General features: G+C 42.3%; 1 protein-coding gene across 1 annotated transcript in view; it reads right to left on the bottom strand.

Annotated features, from left to right (window-relative positions):
• Positions 1 to 6,966: 6,966 nt before the first annotated feature.
• The window catches only part of ABCC4 (ATP binding cassette subfamily C member 4 (PEL blood group)), a 256,979-nt gene continuing 240,512 nt past the window's right edge, over positions 6,967 to 23,433 (bottom strand). The window contains exons 30-31 of the mRNA XM_083168791.1: positions 14,699 to 14,833; positions 6,967 to 8,272 (exon numbers count right to left, since the gene is read on the bottom strand). Of these exons, the coding sequence (XP_083024917.1) occupies positions 8,186 to 8,272; positions 14,699 to 14,833 (222 nt within the window). The 3' untranslated portion in view covers positions 6,967 to 8,185. The remainder of the gene's footprint in view (positions 8,273 to 14,698; positions 14,834 to 23,433) is intronic.

Raw genomic sequence — 23,433 nt, 5'->3', positions numbered from 1 at the left:
GACATAAGTGTGCCACTTCATTGGTGTCCATGTCGACACATGACAATGAATATGAAAAAATAAAAAAAAATTAAAAATAAATCTTCAAAAACTCATGTCAACCTTTTTCATTGTCGACCATAGCCATGTCAGTGTTTTGCATGTGCCATTTAATCCTGGGGCTGCTGCGAATTGCGGGGGCGGGGTGCCGCGAATCGCGGGAGGGGGGTCGCAGGGGGGGTGCCGCCAATCGTGCAAGGGGGGGTCGCGGGGGGGTTCTTTTTGCCGCGAATCGCGGGAGGGAGGTCGCGGGGGGGTGTTTTTTCCGCGAATCGGGGGGGGGGGGGGGGTGTGTGTGTCACGGGGGAGGGTTTGCCGCGATTCGCGGGAGGGGGGGGTCACGGGGTGGTGGTTATGCCGCGAATTGCGGGAGGGGTCGTGGGGGGTTCTTTTTGCAGCGAATCGCGGGAGGGGGGGACGCGGGGGTGTTTTTGCTGAGAATCGCGGTAGGGGGGGTCACGGGGGAGCGGGTGTTTTTGCCGCGAATCGCGGGAGGGGGGGGCGCGCGGGGGGGGGGGAGGTTTTGCCGCAAATCGCGGGAGGGGGGCGCTCACCTGGTGGCTGTGGAGTAGCAGTGCTGGGCAACATGGGAAGGCAGTGGGTGTCTGGCAATGACCCTCTCCAGGAGGTACACAATGCTCTGTTTCTAGACTTCCCCTTAATGTATGATTGCCATCACCTGTTTTAAACAGGTTAATTTCTCAGAAAGGTGTTCAGCACAGATGAAGGCAATCACACATTAAGAGGAAAGTCCAGGAACAGAGCGTTATAGACACAGACACCCACTTTGAGTGACAGATGTAGCCAAATATATAGGAGATATATATATATATATATATTCTTTGACATACTTGTGTCTCACCCCACCGCATGCCACTGCCCTGGCTTCTTGTCAAACGACTACTCTGTGGACTTCTAAGCATACAGATATTTATTCGCTAACTGTGGCCGCGCATGTGCATATTGCACACGTGCAGGCATTCGATCAGATAGTGAATTCTTCAACTATCGGTTATGCTGTTTTGGGTCCTAAGTGTGGTATTTTTCAGAAGAGGCTTCTTTTGCCAACTTTCCATAGCTGCCGGCTTTGTGTAAAGCTTGTGAGATGGTTGTTACATGCACATACCAGCTACGCTGAGCTATGAAGTTGCTGCCTTCGGCCTCTTGGTTAATTCCCTGCTTGATATTCTGATGGCTCAGTCATCCAGTTTAGAGGGAAAGCCCAATTCTAGGCAAGATGTTGGTGGTGTCATACGCTTTCCTTGCTTTGAACTGTACTCGGTGGGATAGTAAAAGCCTCTGAAATTATTTTTGTATATTCTTCTCCTAACTTGTGCACAACTTTACAATGGATCCATTTTCCAACTATGGTGAATTTCTTGCACCACTAGTAGTAGAATCTTAAAAAAATAGCCAATTTTATTATTAAAACAGACCAGATGCGCCAATAAGTGGCCAACAATTAAAGGTTATTGGTTGTACCTAAATAGGTTTACAATGGATTCTATGTGGGTATGATCTATTCTCTAAACCAGGTATATCAGTATTTCAATTAATTATATTACTAATGTAAATAATTTTTTCACTTGTATATTGAGGAATATAGTGTGTAAATAAAGCTGGAAAAAAGTCTGATTTATTTAATTTTCTAGGTGGTAATGGTAAGAATGCTGGCCCTTATTCTGGTTCACTCACAAAGGCAAATTCCTACTCAAATAGACAAAACCATGTGCACTGCAGGGGGTGGGGGGGCAGATGTAACATGTGCAGAGAGATTTAGATTTGGGTGACTTATTTTATTTCTGTGCAGGGAAAATACTGACTTCTTTATTTTTACACTGCAACATAGATCTCACTTTGAAGTAAAACCCCACCCAAATCTAATTCTCTCTGCACAAGTTACATCTGCCCGACCTGCAATGCACTTGAGAAGGAATTTGCCCTTGCGAGTGAACTAGAATAAGGGCCCATAACAGAGTATGAGGATTTTCTATACAAACGGTTTGTTTTACCCAGAATCATGCAATAAGACAGATTGCCATAATGGAATTCTCTAGGAAATATCCAAACACAAGTAAAGTTTTAGAGGGTAGACCAATACTGTATACCTTTAAAGGACAAGCTTCCAAATGTTCAGTGGGATTATAATTACGGCCTTTAACATACACCCATATACTTTGATGCAAAAAAAATACCTTTTATGCAATTTAGGATTAAAGTGTATAGATCAAATCGTTCTCTGTCTTTTCTACAGCTTACATACAGTTGTGCTCATAAATTTACATACAGTAGCAGAATTTGTTATTTTCTGGTTATTTGTCAGAGAATATGAACTAACTCACAAACTTTTCTTTCACTCAAGGTTAGTGGTTGGGTCAAGCCATTATTTGTCAAACAACCGTGTTTACTCTTTTTAAATCATAATGACAACATAAACTACCCAAATGACCCTGATCAAAAGTTTACGTACCCTGGAGATCCTTGTTTCGCTGCCGGCGTGGGAAGAAAAGTACTCTTTCCCCCCATCGCCTGTTTAATGAGGGATTCCAATTCCGAACCAAAAAGCAACTCCGCTTTAAAGGCCAAAGCTTCCAGAGACTTCTTGGATTCATTGTCAGCATACCATGCCTTAAGCCACAAAGCCCTTCTGGCCGTTGCTGAAATAGCTGACACCTTGGAAGCCACCTTGACTCCCTCTTCACCCGCCTCACAGGTGTATTCAGTTGCCGCCTTTAATTTCTCTGAATCTGGCTGAAGGGATTCAGTATGAAATCCCGGCGGTCGGGATCCCGGCGTTTAAAATCCCGACGCCGGAATCCCGACAAGGGGGGGGGAGTGGATCGCCCCCCCCCTTGCGGGCTCGCTGCGCTCGCCACGCAGCAGGCCCGGTGCCTCGCTACGCTCGGCACGCTAATTTATTCTCCCTCCAGGGGTTTCGTGGACACCCACGGAGGGAGAAACTGTCCGGATTTCGGCGGTCCGGATTCCGGCGTCGGGATTTTGAAAGCCGGGATCCCGACCGCCGGGATTTAAACTGCATCCCGGCTGAAGAGGTGAACACAGGTTGTTTGCCCAAGCTATCATGGCCTTGGAGACCCAGGCTGAAGCAATAACTGGTCTAAGTGTAAAACCAACACCTTCAAACACTGCCTTTAAGTAACCCTCTAACTTTTTATCCACAGGGTCCTTAAATGCAGCGCCCCCTTGCACAGGCAAAGCAGTGGCTTTTGACAGACTGGCCACCAGGGCATCTACCAGTGGGACTCTCTCTCACCATTTTATGTGGTCTTCAGGCAATGGGTACAGACTCAAAAACCTTTGGGCATAAGTAGTCTTTTATCAGGCATTTTCCATGCCCCTCCCAGTAGTTCCTGTATGCCTTCATCAGAAGGGAAAGTAACTGCGTCCCTGCACTGTCTCTTAAACACACCCTGCTGCGGAGCCTTATCCGCTTCAGATACATTTAAAGCCTGCTTAACATCCTCTCCCGGGACAGAGGCTTCCTCTTCCCTCTAATCCCAAGACATGTCTTCCACACATTCCCCCTCTTCCTCTGAGTCTATATTAGGGATAGGAGGGTTGGATAAAGAACGGGTGCCGGACGGCTCCCCGACAGTCGGGATTCCAACAGTCAGTACTCCGATGTCGGAATCCCAACTGCTCCCTCGTGGGGGTCCACGACCCCCATAGAGAAGAGAATAAAATAGGTGGCAAGGGGCTTCATTGCGCTCCCCACGCTGTGCAGTCGGGATTCCGACGTCGGAGTACTGACTGTCGGAATCCCGACTGTCAGGGTATTATACCATACCCTAAAGAACATCTGGGAGACTCCTTTTCTAAACTGCCCCATAAAGGCATTAAACTTGTGAACACCCTGAGCACTATCCTGCATCACTTATAAAAATGCAGGGTCCCCTTGAGAGAGGGGAATGAAGCCCACCGAATGCCGAGAAGATGACAATGGTCTGGGAGATATCACCAGCTCATCTCTCTGTCTGTTCAAAACTTGTACTAAGGCAGACACATACTTTCCCAGAGCAGCAGCCCACACAGGCTCTGGTTGCTCAGCCCTCTGGGCTTGCACTCCACTGGGCACAGACTCGCATAAAGGACAAATATCCCCATGGTTCATCTGTTCATGGGTTAATTTAAGCCCGCAAAATTTGCAGTTAATTAACATGGCCAAACGCTCCCTCCCTTTACACACAGCAGTATTACACCTTTCAGTCATGATAACACAGTGCAATAAATCAGGCATCAGTACAAAGCCAATATATATCAGTGTACTTAGCTGTCTGCTGTATGACCCTCTGTGGTCACCGGAGATGGCGTCGCCTCAGAAGAAACAAATCACTCTGTCTGCAGAAAGAATCCTCTCCTTCCAGCTCCGCACAGTGAGGGTGAAAAGGTGCCAAAACAGAGTGAGGGAAGATACCTGCTACAGGGGGAGGGAGGCTCTTTAGCGCCTTTTCCCCCCTGTGAGCCGCACCCACTGCAAGTTTCTTATCTTCCCTGTGTCTCCCCTTCCCTGGGGACCACACAGAGACCAGACAGCGTCTCTCAGCACACAGGGAGCGGACAGGACACGCTTCTGTCAGCCCCTGCTGCACTGTCAGTGTGAGGAAACTTTACCTGGAAGCCTCACACTGTGCCTGCACTAACTAAAGTGGAATATTAATAAAAAACAAACACACTAGCTACTCTATCCAATGGGTGCAGCAGCAGCCCTTCAGCATAGCTCCCACTCCGGTGGGCACCTAAAACGAACTGAGGAATGCTGGAATGCAGAAGGAAGGAGCCTGCCTCTCAAAGCTTTAGCATAGGTTCCTGGCTCCTTCGGACCCTCCTACATCCCATGGTTGAGCTGTGTCACCAGGATGAATGAAAGAGAAATAACTTCAGCTGAAATATAGGACTCTGAAAAAAAAGTGGTGTGGTTGTTTCAAGATGCACAATAATGAGGCATTTGAAGAAAATGGGCTGCATGGTCGAGTCACCAGATGAAAGCCATTACTACACAAATGCCACAAAGCATCCAACTTACAATATTCCAAACAGCACATATACAAGCCTCAAAACTTCTGGAACAAAGTCAATTGAACTTTTTGGCCACAACCATAAACCTTACATTTGGAAAGGAGTCACCAAGGCCTATGATGAAATGTACACCATTCCTACTGTGAAACACGGAGGTGGATCAATGATGTATTGGAGATGTATGAGCTACAAAGGCACTGGAAACTTTGTCAAAATTGATGGCAAGATGCATGCAGTATGTTCTCAGAAAATTCTGGAGGAAAATTTGCCCTCATAAGCGTGTAAGTTCCAGATGGGACGTACTTGGACGTTCCAACATGACAATGATCCAAAACACAAGGACAAGTCGACCTGTCATTGGCTACAGCAGAATAAAGTGAAGGTTCTGGAGTGGCCATCTCAGTCTACTGACCTGAATATCATTGAACCACTCTGGAGAGATCTCCAGAGTTCATGCAAGACAGCCCAAGAATATACAGGAACTGAAGGCTTTTTGCCAAGAAGAATGGGCAGCTTTACCATCTGAGAAAATAAAGAGCTTCATCCACAAACACCACAAAATACTTCAAGCTGTCATTGATGTTAAAGGGGGCAATACACGATATTAAGAACTGGGGTATGTAAACTTTTGATCAGGGTCATTTGGGTAGTTTCTTTTTTCATTATGATTTAAAAAGAGTAAACACAGTTGTTTGCATCAGATATTTTTCTAGACTTACCTTAAAAGAAGTGAGATTACTCTAAATAGTATTAAAGCATGCTCCGTATCATTCTGCTCCAAAGTAAATTAAATAGAAATTGCCAAAAACTCATGCCTTTGTTCAAAAGTATAGTGATTTAAAAATTGAATTCAGTTATATTTAAGTTAGTGTCCAACAAAGTGTATCTATTTCCCTTTTACTCTTTTTGTAACAGAGGGCGATGATGGTATGTTAACTGTAAACTGAATGCGATTTTTTATTTTTATTTTAAGAGGCCAATAATGGTCTATAAATGACTTTGTGCTTTCCTGACTCCAAGTGGCAACCATCAGATCACCTCTCCATACCTGCGTGATCTGCCAGACAGCAGAGCATTTAGGTGCCAACAGACGCTGCAATACAGATGGTCATGTAAAATGTTTCCAAAGTAATTAGTTGTAAATCACTGACATTATGGCATAAAAAGGCTGCACTTATGAAGTGGAGGGTAAATGGACAGCATAGACTTAACAAACTTATGTAGCTGTGTCAAATGTGGACCCTAAATTAGCTATCCATGTGTATAGACCTGACTGTAGCTGTACATCACTCAGATGGGCCATACACAGAAGTCTCATATAAGGAGATTCTATTGCTTAGCAATCTTCTCTGTGTGCATCCAGGTTTAGAGTGCTGAAAGCTGTAAGGACACAGAGTTATTGCAATACTAAGCACACATAACAATATAAAGCTGGCAGGAGGGTTACAATCACAAACATCCCCTATAAACAAATGGGAAAAATCCTTTAATGCTACTACCTTTAAATTATTATTATTCTATTGCAGAAAAATACTCTCTTTCAATCTCTGACAGGTTGTAGGTTGCAGCTACCAAGCGTATTCTGACCACTCCATCAGACCAGATGCTCTCCCTAGTCAGTGTGACCACACACAATATTGGTGACTACCATGGACAGCTCCTATTATCACCATTGGATTGTATAAAATGAAATAAGGTCTGAGTGATTGTTGGCAGTGATGACAAGGGTAAACGCTCCCAACATCATTGCTAGAATTAGGATTTATGACTGGATGCAGAAAAATGTTCCCAGTGCCTTCTAAAACGGACTGTTGCGATATCAATTAAGTCTCACCATTTTGTAATTATTCATAATGTAACTGTAGTATTTGGCAAAAGAATGGATGACCCTTTAGTTAAATCAAATATTTATGAAATAAAATCAGAAATGCACAGTACAATAAATACAGCATCTTGTTTTTCTGCAATGAAACCAACAAATAAGTCAACATGTAACCATTGTAGTGTAGCACAAATGAAACAATTAAAAGCAATATACATATGTGCATAAGAGGACCCAAATGACATTCACAAAAGATTAAATACACACGCGTTCTGTGTCTTTGGGGTGCGTTTCTTAATTGCAGAGTATAATGAATAAAAATTGGCATTAATTTAAAAAAAAAATGTAAGAACCATGAATACTAATTGCATTAATAGCATTTAACTGATTGTTGCTAAAAATTCAGCATGAAAGTCTGAAGGATTGCGATGGAATCTTGTTTACTAGCCAATGCTAGGTCTCATTGACTGAGTGATCAACATATTATGCACGTCCCTAATTAAGGCATCTATAACATAAAAACAATCAGAAAAAGCCCTCAGTGTAAACATTAACAAAGTCTCTTTCCAGATAGCTTAAGGCACATTTGATTCCCATAGACAAAGCTCTGGGAGTAAGGCTGATTTTTTATTTCAGGTTTGAAGGAAGTCCTGGTAACAGGAGGAATTGCCCTGAGAAAATACGCAAACATTTCTACTCCTGCATACCTGTAAGGACACTTTGTGGGGAGAGTACTACAGGCATGTGAATAACAATTACACATTTGGCAATTAATAGAGGGTAACTGGGATATATTGGATGCCAATTATGTGAATAATGTACAGTAGTGGTATATCAGTAATAGGAAAATGTTTCCATTTCCCCAGTATGCCATGGAAAATAGAACTCAAATCATTAAAGGGCATCGTAAAAGTTATTAGCTGGATGTAAGAGTAGTATATGTTCTCGTTTCTAGACTGATCCTGCCTGGTAGTTTTGGTTTCTATGCAAAACAGATTCCACTGCACCACTGATGGCCATGGACAGATGGAAACTTTCAATCACAGTGGTTCAGTAGATTTATCGCACAGTAAGTCACGTGGTACTATACTAAAAAGTCTAAAGTAGTAGAGCAGCATTAATGTCTGCTACAATATTAGAATGCCATCCACCATTCACACTGCACTTGATAGCCGTGGGCAGGAATGCTGGCAAGACAGTCATAGGGTAAGGCTGAGAATCCTGGCAAAGCACAGTGGGTGCCAGGAGGCTAATCTGAATGATACTAGTAGCAAGATTGAAACATTGTCAAAGAGCAGTTTCGAAAATAATAAATGGTTCGGATGTGTTGGCTTTGGTAGGCTTGTTGGCTTGCTGGATTCTGTTCAGATAAACCTAAAACAAGAAGAATATGCTTCATTACATTTAAACAAATATAAAACACATACTAATATATATACACTATTTTTGAAAGAAAAGCACTTTTTTTCAATGAAGATAACATAAAATTAATCAGAAATACACTCTATACATTGTTAATGTGGTAAATGAGTATACTAGCTGCAAATTTCTATACTGTAGGTGTATAGTTTCATTTCCAGCAACCATCACTCCAGTGTTCTAATGGTACATTGTGTGTGCTATTTGCATTAGAAGACTAATGAATGATTAGAAAACCCTCGTGCAATTATATTAGCACAGATGAAAATGGGTTTGCTCATTACAGAAGCTATAAAACTGGCCTTCCTTTGAGTTCGTAGAGTATCACATTTGTGTGTTCCATTATACTCTCAAAATGTACAAAAAGAGAACTTTCATGTCAAACTCGACAGCCTATTTTTGTTCTTCGAAATGAAGGCTATTCTATGACATAAATTTCCAAGAAACTGAATATGTCCTACAATGGTGTGTACTAATTCCTTCAGAGAACAGCACAAATGGGCTCTAACCAGAGTAGAAAGAGAAGTGGGAGACCCCGGGTTCACAACTGAGCAAGAAGAGAAGTACATTAGTGTCTCTAGTTTGAGAAATAGAGACAGGTCCTTAACTGGCAGCTTCATTAAATGGTACCCATAAAATGCAAGTGTCAATGGGGTTTATTCTGGCTGGTGCGGTGGGGCCATACGCGGTCGGATCAGGTTTTTTTTTTATCTGAGCATGCGTATCTTTCCCAATGCGCAGGCGCGGCGACTTCACACCGCTCACGGACGGGTCTTTCCGTGCAAAAAAACCTGTCCGCAAGAGTACGGTGATTGTGGGCGGCATAGGGGCATGTTGAGGGAAGCGGACGAAAATAATGAGGAAAACTGGGCGTAAACATGGGCGTACACGGGGGTGTGCACCAAAAATGTACGGTGCTACAACCGTTCGATCGGCGAAAGCACCGTGCATTTTGGACAGAAAACAGGCGGATGCAGCGGCGCCGATCAGGCTGAATAGCCGCACGTCTGGGACGGGTAATATACCTATACTTACCATTGTATTATCTGGACACACTAACTGTACCTCAGTGCTGGATGCGCTTGTGTCATGAGAATTGACTTGTTCTAAGTACAACAGCTATAAAAAAAACTGGCAGTTGGAAATCTATCTGCCAAAAAGCTCCAACACCATATATATATAATTATATACAAAAAAAACCCGGACGCGGGTAACAGCACTTAATGTTGGACAGTGCCTCATGCCTCATTCAAGGCTGACCCCTCATTCAGTATAAATACGTGGTTAGCTCAAACTCAACCAGCTAACATCCCCTACTTAATTAATTTACTTTCCTAAAAGTTATTATTTACTGTTTATTCATTGTTTCTTTTTTTCATTATTAGTATTATTATTATTTTCATATTTTATTTTATTTTGTTTCTGTTTATTTTATTAATTTCTTTAAAATTCTTGGTTTTTATTATGTGTATTTCTAATGTGATTTTTGTTGCGCAATTTGCACATTAACTAATATGAGATGTGTACCTAATAAATTTTATTGATTTTAACTGTCTAGTGTGTCACTTCAGCGCCCCGTACTTGGAGAGGTTGGCATTCCTCCAGTACGGTGGCTGCAGAAGGTACACTTCCCAGTAGACGCTACGCTAGCCCCGAGTGCCGTAGACATGTGTCAACGTTTTCACTAATACAAACATTGTTTTTTGGTTTATGCTAAATAGACACATAGATAGTGATTAAAATTCAACATTAGAACATAATAAATATACATGTAAGGAGGGGTAAAATGTATTTTTATTAGGCTGTTCATTAAGGTAGACAATTGAGGTAATGGAAAACAATAATTGATTAACAATTAGAATAATTCATTTAATTGCCTTAATCATAGTTCAAAGGCTAGATTAGCAGGGCCATATATGTGAAGGGTATGCCACCGTGCACGGACGTACGCTCACTCTCACGATTGGTGACATACGCTGAGTTTTCCATTGAAAACAGGCGAGACCAGTCCGTGCAAAGTGGCGTACACTCAGATAGCCGTAAGATGTCGGTGGGAAAACGGACGAGACCCGTCCGTATACGGTGGCGTACCCTCTGTTGTACGCCAGTTATCGGTGTCTAAGAGGGGATCCGTCCGTGCACAGTGGTGTATGCTCAAGTGAACGCCACTCCCCTTTGTCGGTGTTTATGACCGTCCGTATGCGGATGTTTTGTGGGTGGACGCTCACCGTCCGCGTACGGGAAACGTACGGTGAAACGGAACGTACGCACGTTTGGCCGACCAAACCAGAATAAGGCCCAATGTCTACAGTGAAGAGGCAATTCCAGGATGCTGGCCTTCTAGGCAAAGAAAAAGCCATATCTGAGACTTGCCAATAAGAGAAAAAGATTAATATGGGCAAAAGTACACAGATTTTGGACAGAGGTAGATTGGAAAAAAGTGTTCCGGAAAGACAAATTGCAGATTGAGGTGTTTGGATCATACAAAAGAACATTTGTGAAAAGCAGAACAAGCGAAAAGATGCTTGAAGAGTGCTTGATGCCATCTGTCAAGCATGGTGGAGGTAATTTGATGGTCTGGGGCTGCTTTGGTGCTGCTAAAGTGGGAGATTCGTACAAGGTAAAACAGATTTTGAATAAGGAAAGCTAATCATTCCATTTTGCAATGCCATACCCTATGGACAGCGCTTGATTGGAGCCAATTCACTGTAGCTAACTGCAGTGGGTTAATGTGTTTGCCGATAGATGGGTTGGTGTTTTTCCTGGCTGCGCATGTGTAGTAAACTGCTTATCCTCTTGAAAGTTGTTTCACGCAGCCGGATGCATAAAGGATTCCTCCAGAACAGCACATTTATCGCAGGATGAAATCGGTGTACGGAGAGCAGTGTCTCGCATGGTGCACCATTTGGGAATGAGTTCCTCCACTGCCGAAACTGTGGCAAGAATATGGTGCACCGTGCAAGACACTGCTCTTCGTACATCGCCTTTATCCTGTGATACATTTCTGAAGCTGATCTGAAGGAATCAATCATATATCCCACTGCGCAAAACAACTTTCCAGGAATGAAAAAACTGAGGTGAAGCCATTCACTAGACATGCAAATTTTATATATATTGACACAAGATAACCGAAGCACCCCGGTAGCGACACACCTGAAATACCTGCTCCTGGTGCCTACCCAAGGGAGAACCTTTACATGTAATCACTCACGGTAACTACAGCACTATGGAGTCTTAGAAGTAGCTAAATATGGTGGTCTTTATTGTAGTCTGCGTTTCACAGAAGATTCCCCTTCCTCGGGACAATAAGGGAATCTTACCATATTTACCTACTTCTAAGACTCCAGAGTGCCGCTGTTACCGTGAATATATATCTATCTATATATATATACATATATATATAGATATATATATATACACACACACACATATATATGTTGATTGCTTACGAATACAATAAAATCTTGTGGTTCACAAAAAACAAACAATTTAATCTTTGTGGAAATCAGCAAGTTCACCAGTACATCATCACAACAATGGCTTGAATTAATTGCCAATAAACCAAATTGATAGACAGCCTGTTATCCCACTAGAGCACTGATGCGCACCACGGCCACATTATACTGATAAGACGAACTCACTTTGTGAACGGAAAACATGAAGATAAATTAAACAGGATGACAAAGGCATGTGGAACCCAGCGTCAGCAAAAAGGTTTCTCATTTTCACACATAAAACCAAATACAATGGATTTGGCTGTTAATATCAGGTTGTAATCCCTATATTTTACAAACTATGATTGACAAGCATTGAAACTTCAAGGTACATATATTTCAAATATCAGAGTGTTTAATTTGTACCACGGAGCAGTTACAAGGCCCATAGAAATGCGATCTATGGATAGCATGCCACAATAATGAAGCGGAAGGCTAAGGCTCTGACAAAGCCTCATCCAAGCAACTTCTTTAAAACGTAAGATGATCCCAAGCAACAGAAGATATATTTTTTTTTCTACGCCATGCCTTTCAGCGCTTCAATCCGACTGATTTCTAGCTGAACTAGGAGAGATACAGGTTCCCAGATAAATGTATAATCAGAATATAAAAGGAATGAAATGCTGTCAAGTTTCACTGTTACACAATCGGCAGTTTTTAGTAACTGTATGGTATCTCTGTTCTTTGACAGATGCGCATAACAAAATGAAATAATGTCAAGACTTGTGTGCTCTTATCTGCCACTGTGTATGCCTGAAAAAGGGACTTCAAATGCAATTTTTTTCCTTCAGAGATGAATGTGAAAAGTTTTGTTCCAGCTTTTCAAAAGGCAAATGCACTCTTCAAATGCTGACATCTGTCACGAGTTGGAGCAAAAATAAATGTACAGATCCTTGGAAATATGTTTACAGTATACATATAGAGGAAGTGCCGTAAACTGATGTTTGTTTGACAATAAAGCGCCTTTTCTGCATGGTTTAATGTGATTTCTCTATGTCCTTTAGAGTATACATTTTCAGACTGTTAAATAAAGATAGAAATGGCGCAATAAAACTGTGCTACGGAGGCTTCCCTAAGCTTGCATAATGCATTAAACATGGCCAAAATTGAGATGCATTGGCTTACTGCAGCGAGACCCTGCTATTCAGCTTCAGGGCTGAAAAGTCAATTTAATATTTACTTGCTTGAACTGAGAGGGTATACGCATGCACCCATTTACCGTACATATGACAGTTGTACATTAACAATACTATACATGCAGTCATTTGCATGACTGGGCGATGGAAGACAACATTCTGGGACAACCTTTAAGTTAAGGTACTTTCTGTTGTGCCCCTTATGCCGCAGCTCATCTGGTGACATTTACAGTACAATATAGACCACATTGGGCTGGATGCACAACACAGACATGTTGCTCCATTGCTCATCCAGTATGCATGGGCTATGAGCTATGGATGAATACATGTGCGGTGGTCGCAGTAAAGGCTGAAAGCCCTATTTACCATGGATTTCTGTATACACCCCTGCATGATGTTAACATACTGTAAATCTGCATTAAGTGCAGCCTCAGAGTTACAATGTGTGCAATTGAATAGCCCTGGGCACTCAAAACACTAGCGCTACAAGCTTGCAGTAAGCACTACAGGTGATTAAAGCTGGCCCATACCGTGGGACATTAAAATTTACCTGTATACAGAGTTCAGCCTTATATTGTCTCTCTTGTGACTCCTGCCACTATCTGTCTGACATTTCTTCTAACCCATTACAATCTATCTTAAGTACTGCAACAAAGATAACCTCTAACAAATATGTCACTGCTGTACCACTTTGTAAACCCCTCTACATCCCAAATCTCAAGTTGAAATATTCTCCCTCTCACCCCCTTAGAATGGGATAGATACAGATAACCAGCATTCAGAATGCTGGCAGAGGTCAGGTAAGCACAGTTCCTCTCCCTAACCCCTCTCTCCTCGCAGCCTGACCCTAATCCTCCCCACCAGTGCCTTAAGGTGGCCATACACTGCTGCAATGTCTCGCAGCAGTATATGTCCATTCGATCCTCCTTGAGCAGGCGACAGGATTGCATGCAATGGTCTTTTCACATGCGGTGTATATCATTCGACCCCGTTCCCTGTTGCCGGTAGGGGGCCGAATCCAGAGATCATATGTGCAGCACAGGGCCGCACATCGGATGTCAAAACACATGCAATTTGGACAGTTTTCATTAAATACGTTGGAATCGAATGAAAACAGGCCAAATTGGACCTGTGTATAGGAGGCCTAAGCCTAAAGCTGCTAACCCTCTGTCCTGCAGTGTAACCACCCATTGTAGGTGCCTAAATATGATCCCGCTTCCCAGAATCTTAACCAATAATCCCCACACTAGTGCCTAAACCTAACCTGCCACACATACTCACCAACTGGAATACCAGCTGTCTGTATTCCGGCATCGGCATCCTTATGTATTCAATGTCTCAGCACTGCTCTTCTGAAGGCAGTCGGTACACACTGAATGCTGGCAGTCTGACCACTGGAATGCTGACTGCATCCACCTTGCCTTGCCACTGCTGAGTACCTATCACTTTCATCTAGAAGACTGCTGCAGTTTCGATATGATATTCTCTAAAACACCCAAGAAGACTCTACAACAGCTCGCATATCTTTAAATGCTCTCACCAAGCCCACCCACAGCAATGCACCCTCACAACTGTCCTAATCTACACTGCGCCAAACTCGCTTCTCCTTACACTATGTTCCATGTCTGCTTTATTTTGCGTAACTTGTATGCCGCTTGTTTAAGGCATGCCCTATGGCGCCATGATTTTTGTCAATGCCTATGACTCTGTAGGCAGCAAAAGTCCTGTGAGTATTGGAAACAAATGATCACCTGTTTGGCAGTGTGTGCCAACGAAGTAGCTTCTGCTTTTCCAACTTGTTGCACCATTTTGAAGAAGAGACTCTCTTTATCTTGCAGTAAGTTGTGAGGTTCGTCAAATTCCTTCACTCTTCCTGAATCTAGAACCTTTAGCAAAAAAAAAACCCATAATAACCATTAGTAAAATCACTGTAATGAGTAATGCTGGTGACAGAAATATCTCCAAATATATCCATACAGGTGGATTTTCTAAAGAGCAGACAGATCGTTTTAAAACCGCAATAGAAACAGATGGTCAGCCAGGCTTGTTTAGCATTTATTCCTTTTGCCGTTTTAAAACTATTGGTTAAAGCCGCAAATGATCAGCAGCTTTGAAATACCTTACTGAACCTTCTCCATGCTGCCAATTTCCCTCAGGTAGCTATATTTAATAAGATACTACACATTGAAGAAAATGTCTACATATTACAACAATCTCTAAAGGAGGGGTAATCAACCTGGTTCTTTCCAGCTGCTGTGGAACAACACATCCTAGCATGCTATGACAGTTTTGCTATGTGGCCAGGCATGATGGGAGGTGTAGTAGCTAGAAAGGCACATGTTTACAGTGTACACATTTACACAGAAGGGAAAAAAAGTCTACAAATTGGATACTAAGGTTTGCATCTGAAATCAGGTAACAAAGGTTTATACATGACAAAAGTTGCACATGCAAACAATGTTTTTCTACAAAGAGAAACATATATGTTTAATTACTAAAATGAATTACCTTGAATGACAGCTGTCTTATAGCTTCCAGGTGAAAAAAAAAAAAAAAAAAAACATTTCACACAAAGACATTAGTAGAACACTGCCACACAGTGGCCAATGTATGCTGGGAAATGGTAGATGGTTGCAGGCAAAGATCTAGCAATATTTTCTAACAAAAAGTATCTTTTGGGATTATGTTCAAACCAGAAAGTTGCATATATTTTAAACTAAAGAGTTCTTCTTTCCACAAACCAGCAGTAACACTAATTACAGACAGTCAGTCTAAGAAACCGTGCAACTGTCGAACATGCAGTCTTTCAGACATAGATCTGAGTTTTATCATCTATTTTTAAATATTTGCAGTTGGTATGTGTGGAAAACATTTTTGTTTCAATTTTTACTAGCAGATAACTAAAACCTTTGTCTGCAAAGAGAAAACAAATGAACTGCTACAGTATTTTCCAGTTGTTTACAGCTGCTGAAGGGCAGGGAGGGAGGAAGATTCCATAAGTATGATTCATGTCTCTTACAGTTTAATTTGCATTTTTACACACAAGTAAAACTGGAAGACAAGACACACAAACAATGAATGCTGAAAGTGTGTCATCTGCCAATTGATAGTTCAGTCCATTCTGACCTACAGTAGGTTAAAGTTTACATTTACAGCAATCTGTACTTCAGAAATATAAATAACAGTAAAGCAAATTTCTTGAAAGCATTTAAAAGTAATATGATCTGATTGGTCTCCCCAAGCAATAATTAATGAAACCTATTATTTGAAGAAAAAAAATTGGTACTCTTTACCTAGAAGGGCGCCCATCGTGGCCATCTCGGGCATTGAATGCACTAAAAAATCGGGTGCGATTCAACCGACGAGATGCCCGAGATTTCCCATAGGGAACAATGTTAAATGTCTCAATTGACCCAATTTTCCTGTTCAATGCCTCAATTGACCCGATTTTTCCATAGGAAACAATGTTAAATGGGCCACAGAGGCCAAATAGGCACCCTGAAGTGTGAAATGGCCACCCCAATTGTTAACGCCACCCCACGATCAACGTGAACCCGAAGCGTGGCGAGCGCAGCGAGCCCGCGAGGGGCGGCGATACGCGTCCTACGACCTTTTTTTACCCCCACTATCCACGTCGGCGTGGAGTTGAGAATAGAAAGTGTGGCGAGCGCAGCGAGCCACCGAGCCCGAAGCGTGGCGAGCGCAGCGAGCCCCGCGAGGGGCCGCGGATACCTTCACAGGTATCCGCGTCCCCTCGCGGGCTTCACAGCTGTCCGCGTCCCCTCGCGGGGCTCGCCACGCTTCGGGCTCGGTGGCTCGCTGCGCTCACCACACTTTCTATTCTCAACTCCACGCCGACGTGGATAGTGGGGGTATGAAAAGGTCGTAGGACGCGTACCGCTGCGCTCGCCACGCTTCGGGTTCACGTTGATCGTGGGGTGCCGTTAACAATTGTGGGGGCCATTTCACACTTCAGGGTGCCTATTTGGCCTCTGTGGGCCATTTAACATTGTTTCCTATGGAAAAATCGGGTCAATTGAGGCATTGAACAGGAAAATTGGGTCAATTGAGACATTTAACATTGTTCCCTATGGGAAATCTCGGGCATCTCGTCGGTTGAATCGCACCCGATTTTTTAGTGCATTCAATGCCCGAGATGGCCACGATTTTTTACTAACGATGCCCACGATCAAAATCGTGGGCGCCCTTCTAAGTAAAGAGTACCAAAAAATTATTTAGGTCTAAATCGCTAATTCAGTTTCTGTCTTTTTCCAGAAGACTCCAAACTCCGAGACACTGGCTCTTCTTCCTGATTCATCAAATTCAAGGGACCTCTATTTTGCTCTGGGACCCCATCAGACAATAAAATGAATTACAGAACCCCAGCGAGTCAGGAACAATGAGAAAGGGAGAGAGATAGGGAAAGACAGTGTCAGAGCGATTGTCTGTCAGGGAGAGAGAAAAGCAATAGAGCGAGTGCTAGGGACAGATAGGAGGAGGAGCATGCAGGAGAGTCACTGCCTGACTACAGCACAGGAGATAGATGGACAGACGAACATTTGGGGGAGGGGGAGGGCATGGACAGACATCTGTACAGAACATCATATGGGGGCATAGATGCGTGGATGGACAGACTGATGGACAGAGCACCATATGGGGGCATGGACGGACCGATGAAGGTAAAGAGAGCATAGGTGGACAGGCAGAGAATCATATAGGGGGATAGATGGACAGACAGACTAACGAAAATGTAATTGACGGAAAGATGGGAGGGGCATAGACAGAGAAATGGAGCACTATATGGGTCACAGATGGATAGAGGGACCAAGAGTAGGTACAGATGGATGAGGGGGTATACACACATACTGTAAGATACAATGTGGGGCACAAATGGACAGGTGGAGAACAGAATAACCTCTATCTGCTATCATTCCCTGTCACTTCCATAATATAAAACCCTGTGTCCTATCTACTATCCATGCACTGTATCCTCCCTGTTATACATCCCCTGTCCTCTCTCCAATCCAGCTTGCCCCCTCTCTCTCTTACCTGCTATCTTCAATACACTCTCTCCTCTTTTCCAGCCCATCCCAAAACTCCACCACCTGCTAAATACCCATCCGCGTTGCTCTGCTATCCATCCCTGCTTTCTATTCCTTACAATCCATCATCCCTCCTCCCTGATATCCAGCTCCCCTCTACTATCTGCTACATTGCACCCTGCTTCTTCTCCTTGCTACCATCCCTCCCTCTTCTACTTGCTAGCCAACTCTCCTCCCATTTCACAGTGATCAGCAGTGCTCCTCTTTCCTGATACTCATCTAGCATGTGCTATTCCTTGGTCCTATCCGAGACCCAGTTGCAATAGAAGTGCTGGATTGTATAATGCAGTGAACCTCAGTGACTCTCAGGCTGTGAGCACACAGTGCAGTGATGAGGACACCAGGCATCTACCTACCAACTTCTTTGTGAATGAGCCATAGCACTACATAGACTGCTAAAGGTGCTGGCAAAGGACTAGCCAATGTGCCCACTGGTAAGAACAGTACAACTGTTCCTCTTAATCTGGTGCTGCCCAGGGAACACACCATTATTGCTCAGAAAGTAATAATACTCAAAATTTAATTTTTTTTTTTTTAATCGTATTTATTCAAACAAATTTTAAAAACATAACACACATATACAACATACACCGACATACATTACAATACATTACATTACATAACATTATTTGCAACCAATACCTGTTATTCTAATTTAGCCCAGGTTGATATCATCACAATTATATATACCTTTTTTTTTTTTTTGATGTTTTTACTTGGATTTGTTACCACCCATTTTACATTGGGTTATAAACCCCTGCTGCCCAAGTACTCAACCCCTTTATTCCTGGGACTTTAAGTTTTTAAGGGAGACTTTGCAGGATAGCACCACCTGATTTGCACAATATTGAGATTTACTATTTTCCCTATTCCTCTAGTTCTACACCCATTTTACTAGTGCTTAGCATACTTATAGAGATTTTTAGTTATAAAATATTTTAATGTGCATTACATAATAAAGTGTACATCCCCCCTCCCCCCCCCTTAACGTGGAATATATGAGGTGTTCAAAAAATCAAACATATTAGCATTCTATGTACTAAATTATTTGTGATATATATTTATATACCCTTTTCTTAAATGGCCGTGTTGATACATAGTGAACAGTATCTCGTTTCCCTCCCCTATCCATACCCCTTTTTATACCAGACTCCCCAAATATTATAAAATTTTATTACTGAATTTCTTGACATATAAATAAATTTCTCGTGCTCTATTGTGCTATTTACCATGTTTATCCAATTGTTAATATCAGGCCCTTTTTTGGCCATCCAGGTTCGCGCTATACATACTTTTGCCATTGAACACAAGTTCTTAGCCATTTGTCTCATTTCTAGGGTGAAACTGCCTTTGGGCCAAATACCCATAATACATCCCATTGGCAGGCAGTATTGGGATGGTATTCCAAGGTCAGTCAGTATTTCACTTACTTTTAGCCAAAACTCTTGTACTTGTTTGCACTGCCACAGCAAATGGAAAAAAGTACACCCCATCTCACGACATTTTGGACAATTGTCCAATTTATTGGTTGAAAATTTACTCAGTGTTATAGGGGTGAGATAGGTCCTGTGTAGGATGTTTATTTGGACCTGCTGCACTCTGAGGGAGTTAGTAGCCCCCTCTGTAGCTGCTAAGGCTATCTTCCAGTCCTCTTCACTAAGGTCTGGGATGTCTCTCCTCCATTTCGTTCTCAATTCTGGAAGGTCATTCATTTGATTGAACCCCAGCAGATATTTATACAGTTTTGACAATCTCTTTCTACTACTAAGTTTGTTAATAAACTTTTTAACTGGAGTTTCAGTTATTTGAAAATTTTCCAGTCTCTCTTGCTGCCGAATAGCACTTCTCAATTGTAGAAATCTATAGAACATTTTTTGTGGCAATCCATACTCAATCTGCAATTGCGTGAACGATTTTAAAATGTTATTATCATATAGTTGTCCCATTGAATTAATTCCAAACTGATTCCATATTTTATTTCCTTGTTCCATGTACAGTTTTTTTAGATGTTTTAACGAGGATAAGTGGGTATCTGGATCTATACCGTCATAGTTTATTACTCTACAAACTCGTCTCCATATTTTAATTGCCTGTACAATAATTGGTGGTAGCCCCCGGCCACACTCGACCTTCAAAATTACTTGAAGTGGAGTAAGCCCAGGCGCTACCTCTTTAATCAATTCTAATGTTCCAGAGGACTGCTCATTCTCCCTTACCCAGGTACAAAAGTGTACCAGCTGGGCTGCCATATAGTAGAGCCTAAAGTTAGGCATCGCCAGTCCCCCTTCTTCCCGCTCTCTGGTCATGGTGGAATTTTTTATCCTGGGACGTTTATTCCTCCAAATAAAAGATGTAGTGATACTATTTATCTTTCTAAAGATTTCATCTCCTATTAATATAGGGGATTGCTGAAAAATATATGAAAATTTCGGTAATATTACCATTTTTATTAAATTTATACGTCCCAGTGTCGTCAATGGCAACTTCATCCAACATTTGCATTTAATCTTGATTTCTTCAATTAAGGGGGCAACATTATCTCTAACAAAGTTTTTGGGATCTCCAGATAAAATAATTCCAAGATATTTAAATTTATCTGATATCGGGAGAAGAGAGCCAGTTGGCATATCTCCCTGATTCTCCTCCCCAGTCACCAGCAGGTGAGATTTGTTCCAATTGACGGTTAGTCCAGAATACCGCCCGAACTCTCCCAAGGTATCAATTACTGTCGGTAGGTCCCTACCATAATCAGACATCCCAATCAGTAGATCGTCTGCATACAGAGAGATGATGTTGTACTTCTTAACCCTAATTGTTGTACTTATTCCCAACATTTCCCTGAGCTTACATGCCAATGGTTCTATCGCCACTGCAAAGAGCAGTGGCGATAGGGGACAGCCCTGTCGGGTCCCTCTTGACAAAGGAAAAGACTCTGAGACATACCCATTTATGACAACTCTGGCCCTCGGGTTCTTGTATAGCAGGAAAATCCAGCCTATAAACCTTGGGCCGAAGCCAAACGCTTTTAATACAGAAAGTAAATATGGCCATTCGATTGAATCGAATGCCTTGTTGGCATCAAATGAGGCCAACGCAGCTTCGGACCCAGAGTATTCCAGTGTTTGAAGATAGGTAAAGACCCGTCTAAGATTTATTGACGTGGATTTCCCATTCATGAATCCAGTTTGATCTGGATGTACAATGTCCATAATTACCCTATTAAGTCTGTTCGCCAAAATCTTGGCAAAAATCTTGGCATCTGCCGTAATAAGAGAAATTGGGCGGTACGAATCCACATAGGCAGGGTCCTTACCAATCTTCGGAATGACTGTTATCACCGCTTCCGTCATTGAGTCCGTCAGACCCCCCTCTTCCTCCATTTTCTGAAAGAAGTACAGTAGTCGTGGACTCAATGTCGGCCCCAGCCTCCTGTAAAATTCCCCCGGTAGCCCGTCTATACCCGGTGCCTTCCCCGTTGATAAAGTATCGACCGCCGCCTCTACTTCCTCAATTGTAAGAGGAGACTCCAGGCTATTTACTGATTCTGGGGTTAGTTTTGGGATATCAATTTTTCCCACATAGTCCTGAATGTCTCCACTTCCAACCTCTTCTAATTTGGATTTATATACTTCCCTAAAGTGATTGACAAATATTTCAGTTATTTTAGATGTCTTGGTCACTATTTCACCATTCTCTAACATAATCTTGCTTACTACGTTAGTGGGTCTATCTACTTTCGAGAGCAGGGCCATGTATTTGCCTGCTCTATCCATATTTAAATATATTTGATGGGAACTTTTAAGCAGTCTACATTTAGCCATATTCTGCAGATGTGCACATAATGTAACTCTCAACTGTAGCTCATATTCTATCATCCTTGCCTCTAGTTCTAATGCTTTTTCTTGAAAGGCCCTTTTTATAGAGGTTATTTTCTTAATCATACAGCCTCTAATAAATGCTTTATAAGAATCCCATACATAGGTAGATTTAGTTGATTCTATATTTATATTAAAGAATCCCTCACTCTCCCTCACTATATCTTCTATGTTACCTAGCTGGGAAAGCCATATTGGTTGAAGTTTCCAATATCGAAATCCTGTTTCCTTTACTACGTCTAATTGCATGACTATCGGAGAATGATCAGAGATGCCTCGTGGGCAATATTCGATTGATAATATATTATTGGACATGTTTTCTGATACCAATATCATGTCAATCCTAGAGAATGTATTTTTTGCCGGGGAGTAGCAGGAATACTGACGTACTGTAGGGTACCTGTCCCTCCACACATCACACCAGCCTACCTCTCTGATAAAATCCACTATACCCCGCCTTGATTTTACCACCCCCCTTGTATTGCTCCATCTATCGAGGTCAGGGTCCATAACTGCGTTTAGGTCGCCCAGGCAGATAATATAGTTTTCTGGGTATGAGGCTGCAAAGTCTACTGCAAGTTTCAAAATATCATAGGCAAAGGGTGGGGGCACATAAACTGACATAATACAAAACCTGACCAAGTTTATATAACAATCTATAAAAATATATCTCCCCCCTTGATCAATTTTTGAGGTGATACATTCAAACGATACTGTTTTTTTAATCATTATTGAGACCCCCCGAGATGCGGTTGTGAATGGCGCATGAAATGAGGATGCTATCCAGGGGCGCCTCAATGATAACAATTTTTCCCCATATAGGTGGGTCTCCTGCAGGCAGATTATATCCGCCTCTAATGCTTTACACTGCTGTAGAACGAGAGACCTTTTAACCTTGTCATTCAGCCCCCTCAGCCCCCTCACGTTTCAGGTCATAAACCTAACCATTATTAATCTTGTCTAGTTTAATCCATATATCACACCCCATATTATCCCATATTAGTTCATACAGAGGGCCTATTTTGTTATTAGCTAGCAGATTGTTATTGCTCTTTATCTTTTCTGGTTGCATATTACATAAACATCTGACAAAAATATACACAACATTTAACATACACCCCCCCCCCCACCCCCCTCCCTGTATTACCTACCCCTTTAGGCATACCTGATCCCTAAGAACCCCTTAATCTAATACCTTTATTTCTTTTCCCCCCACCAAAGGACTACTTAGTTAATAACCACCAAAAGCCCGGCCGGCTCTCCAGCATTTCTTTGGAAAAAACCAAAGGAAAAAGAAATATATTTATATATATGTCTACCCCCATCCTCCCCTCCCTCGCACACCACCTTTTAATAAAAGATCACATACTGGTGCCCGACATCCCTTGCCTATTACATATTACATATTCCAAAATCTCCTTCATCTCCAGCCTCCCACACCCCGAGTATTTCCCCATATACACCAGGAACGACTCAGTCCTCAGCGAGTTGTTTCCTGCCCGGATGGTT

The sequence above is a fragment of the Crinia signifera genome, chromosome 2 (genome assembly GCF_055691185.1).
Source record: "Crinia signifera chromosome 2, ASM5569118v1, whole genome shotgun sequence".
Lineage (NCBI taxonomy): Eukaryota > Metazoa > Chordata > Amphibia > Anura > Myobatrachidae > Crinia > Crinia signifera.
This window is presented reverse-complemented; position numbering and strand designations above follow the sequence as displayed.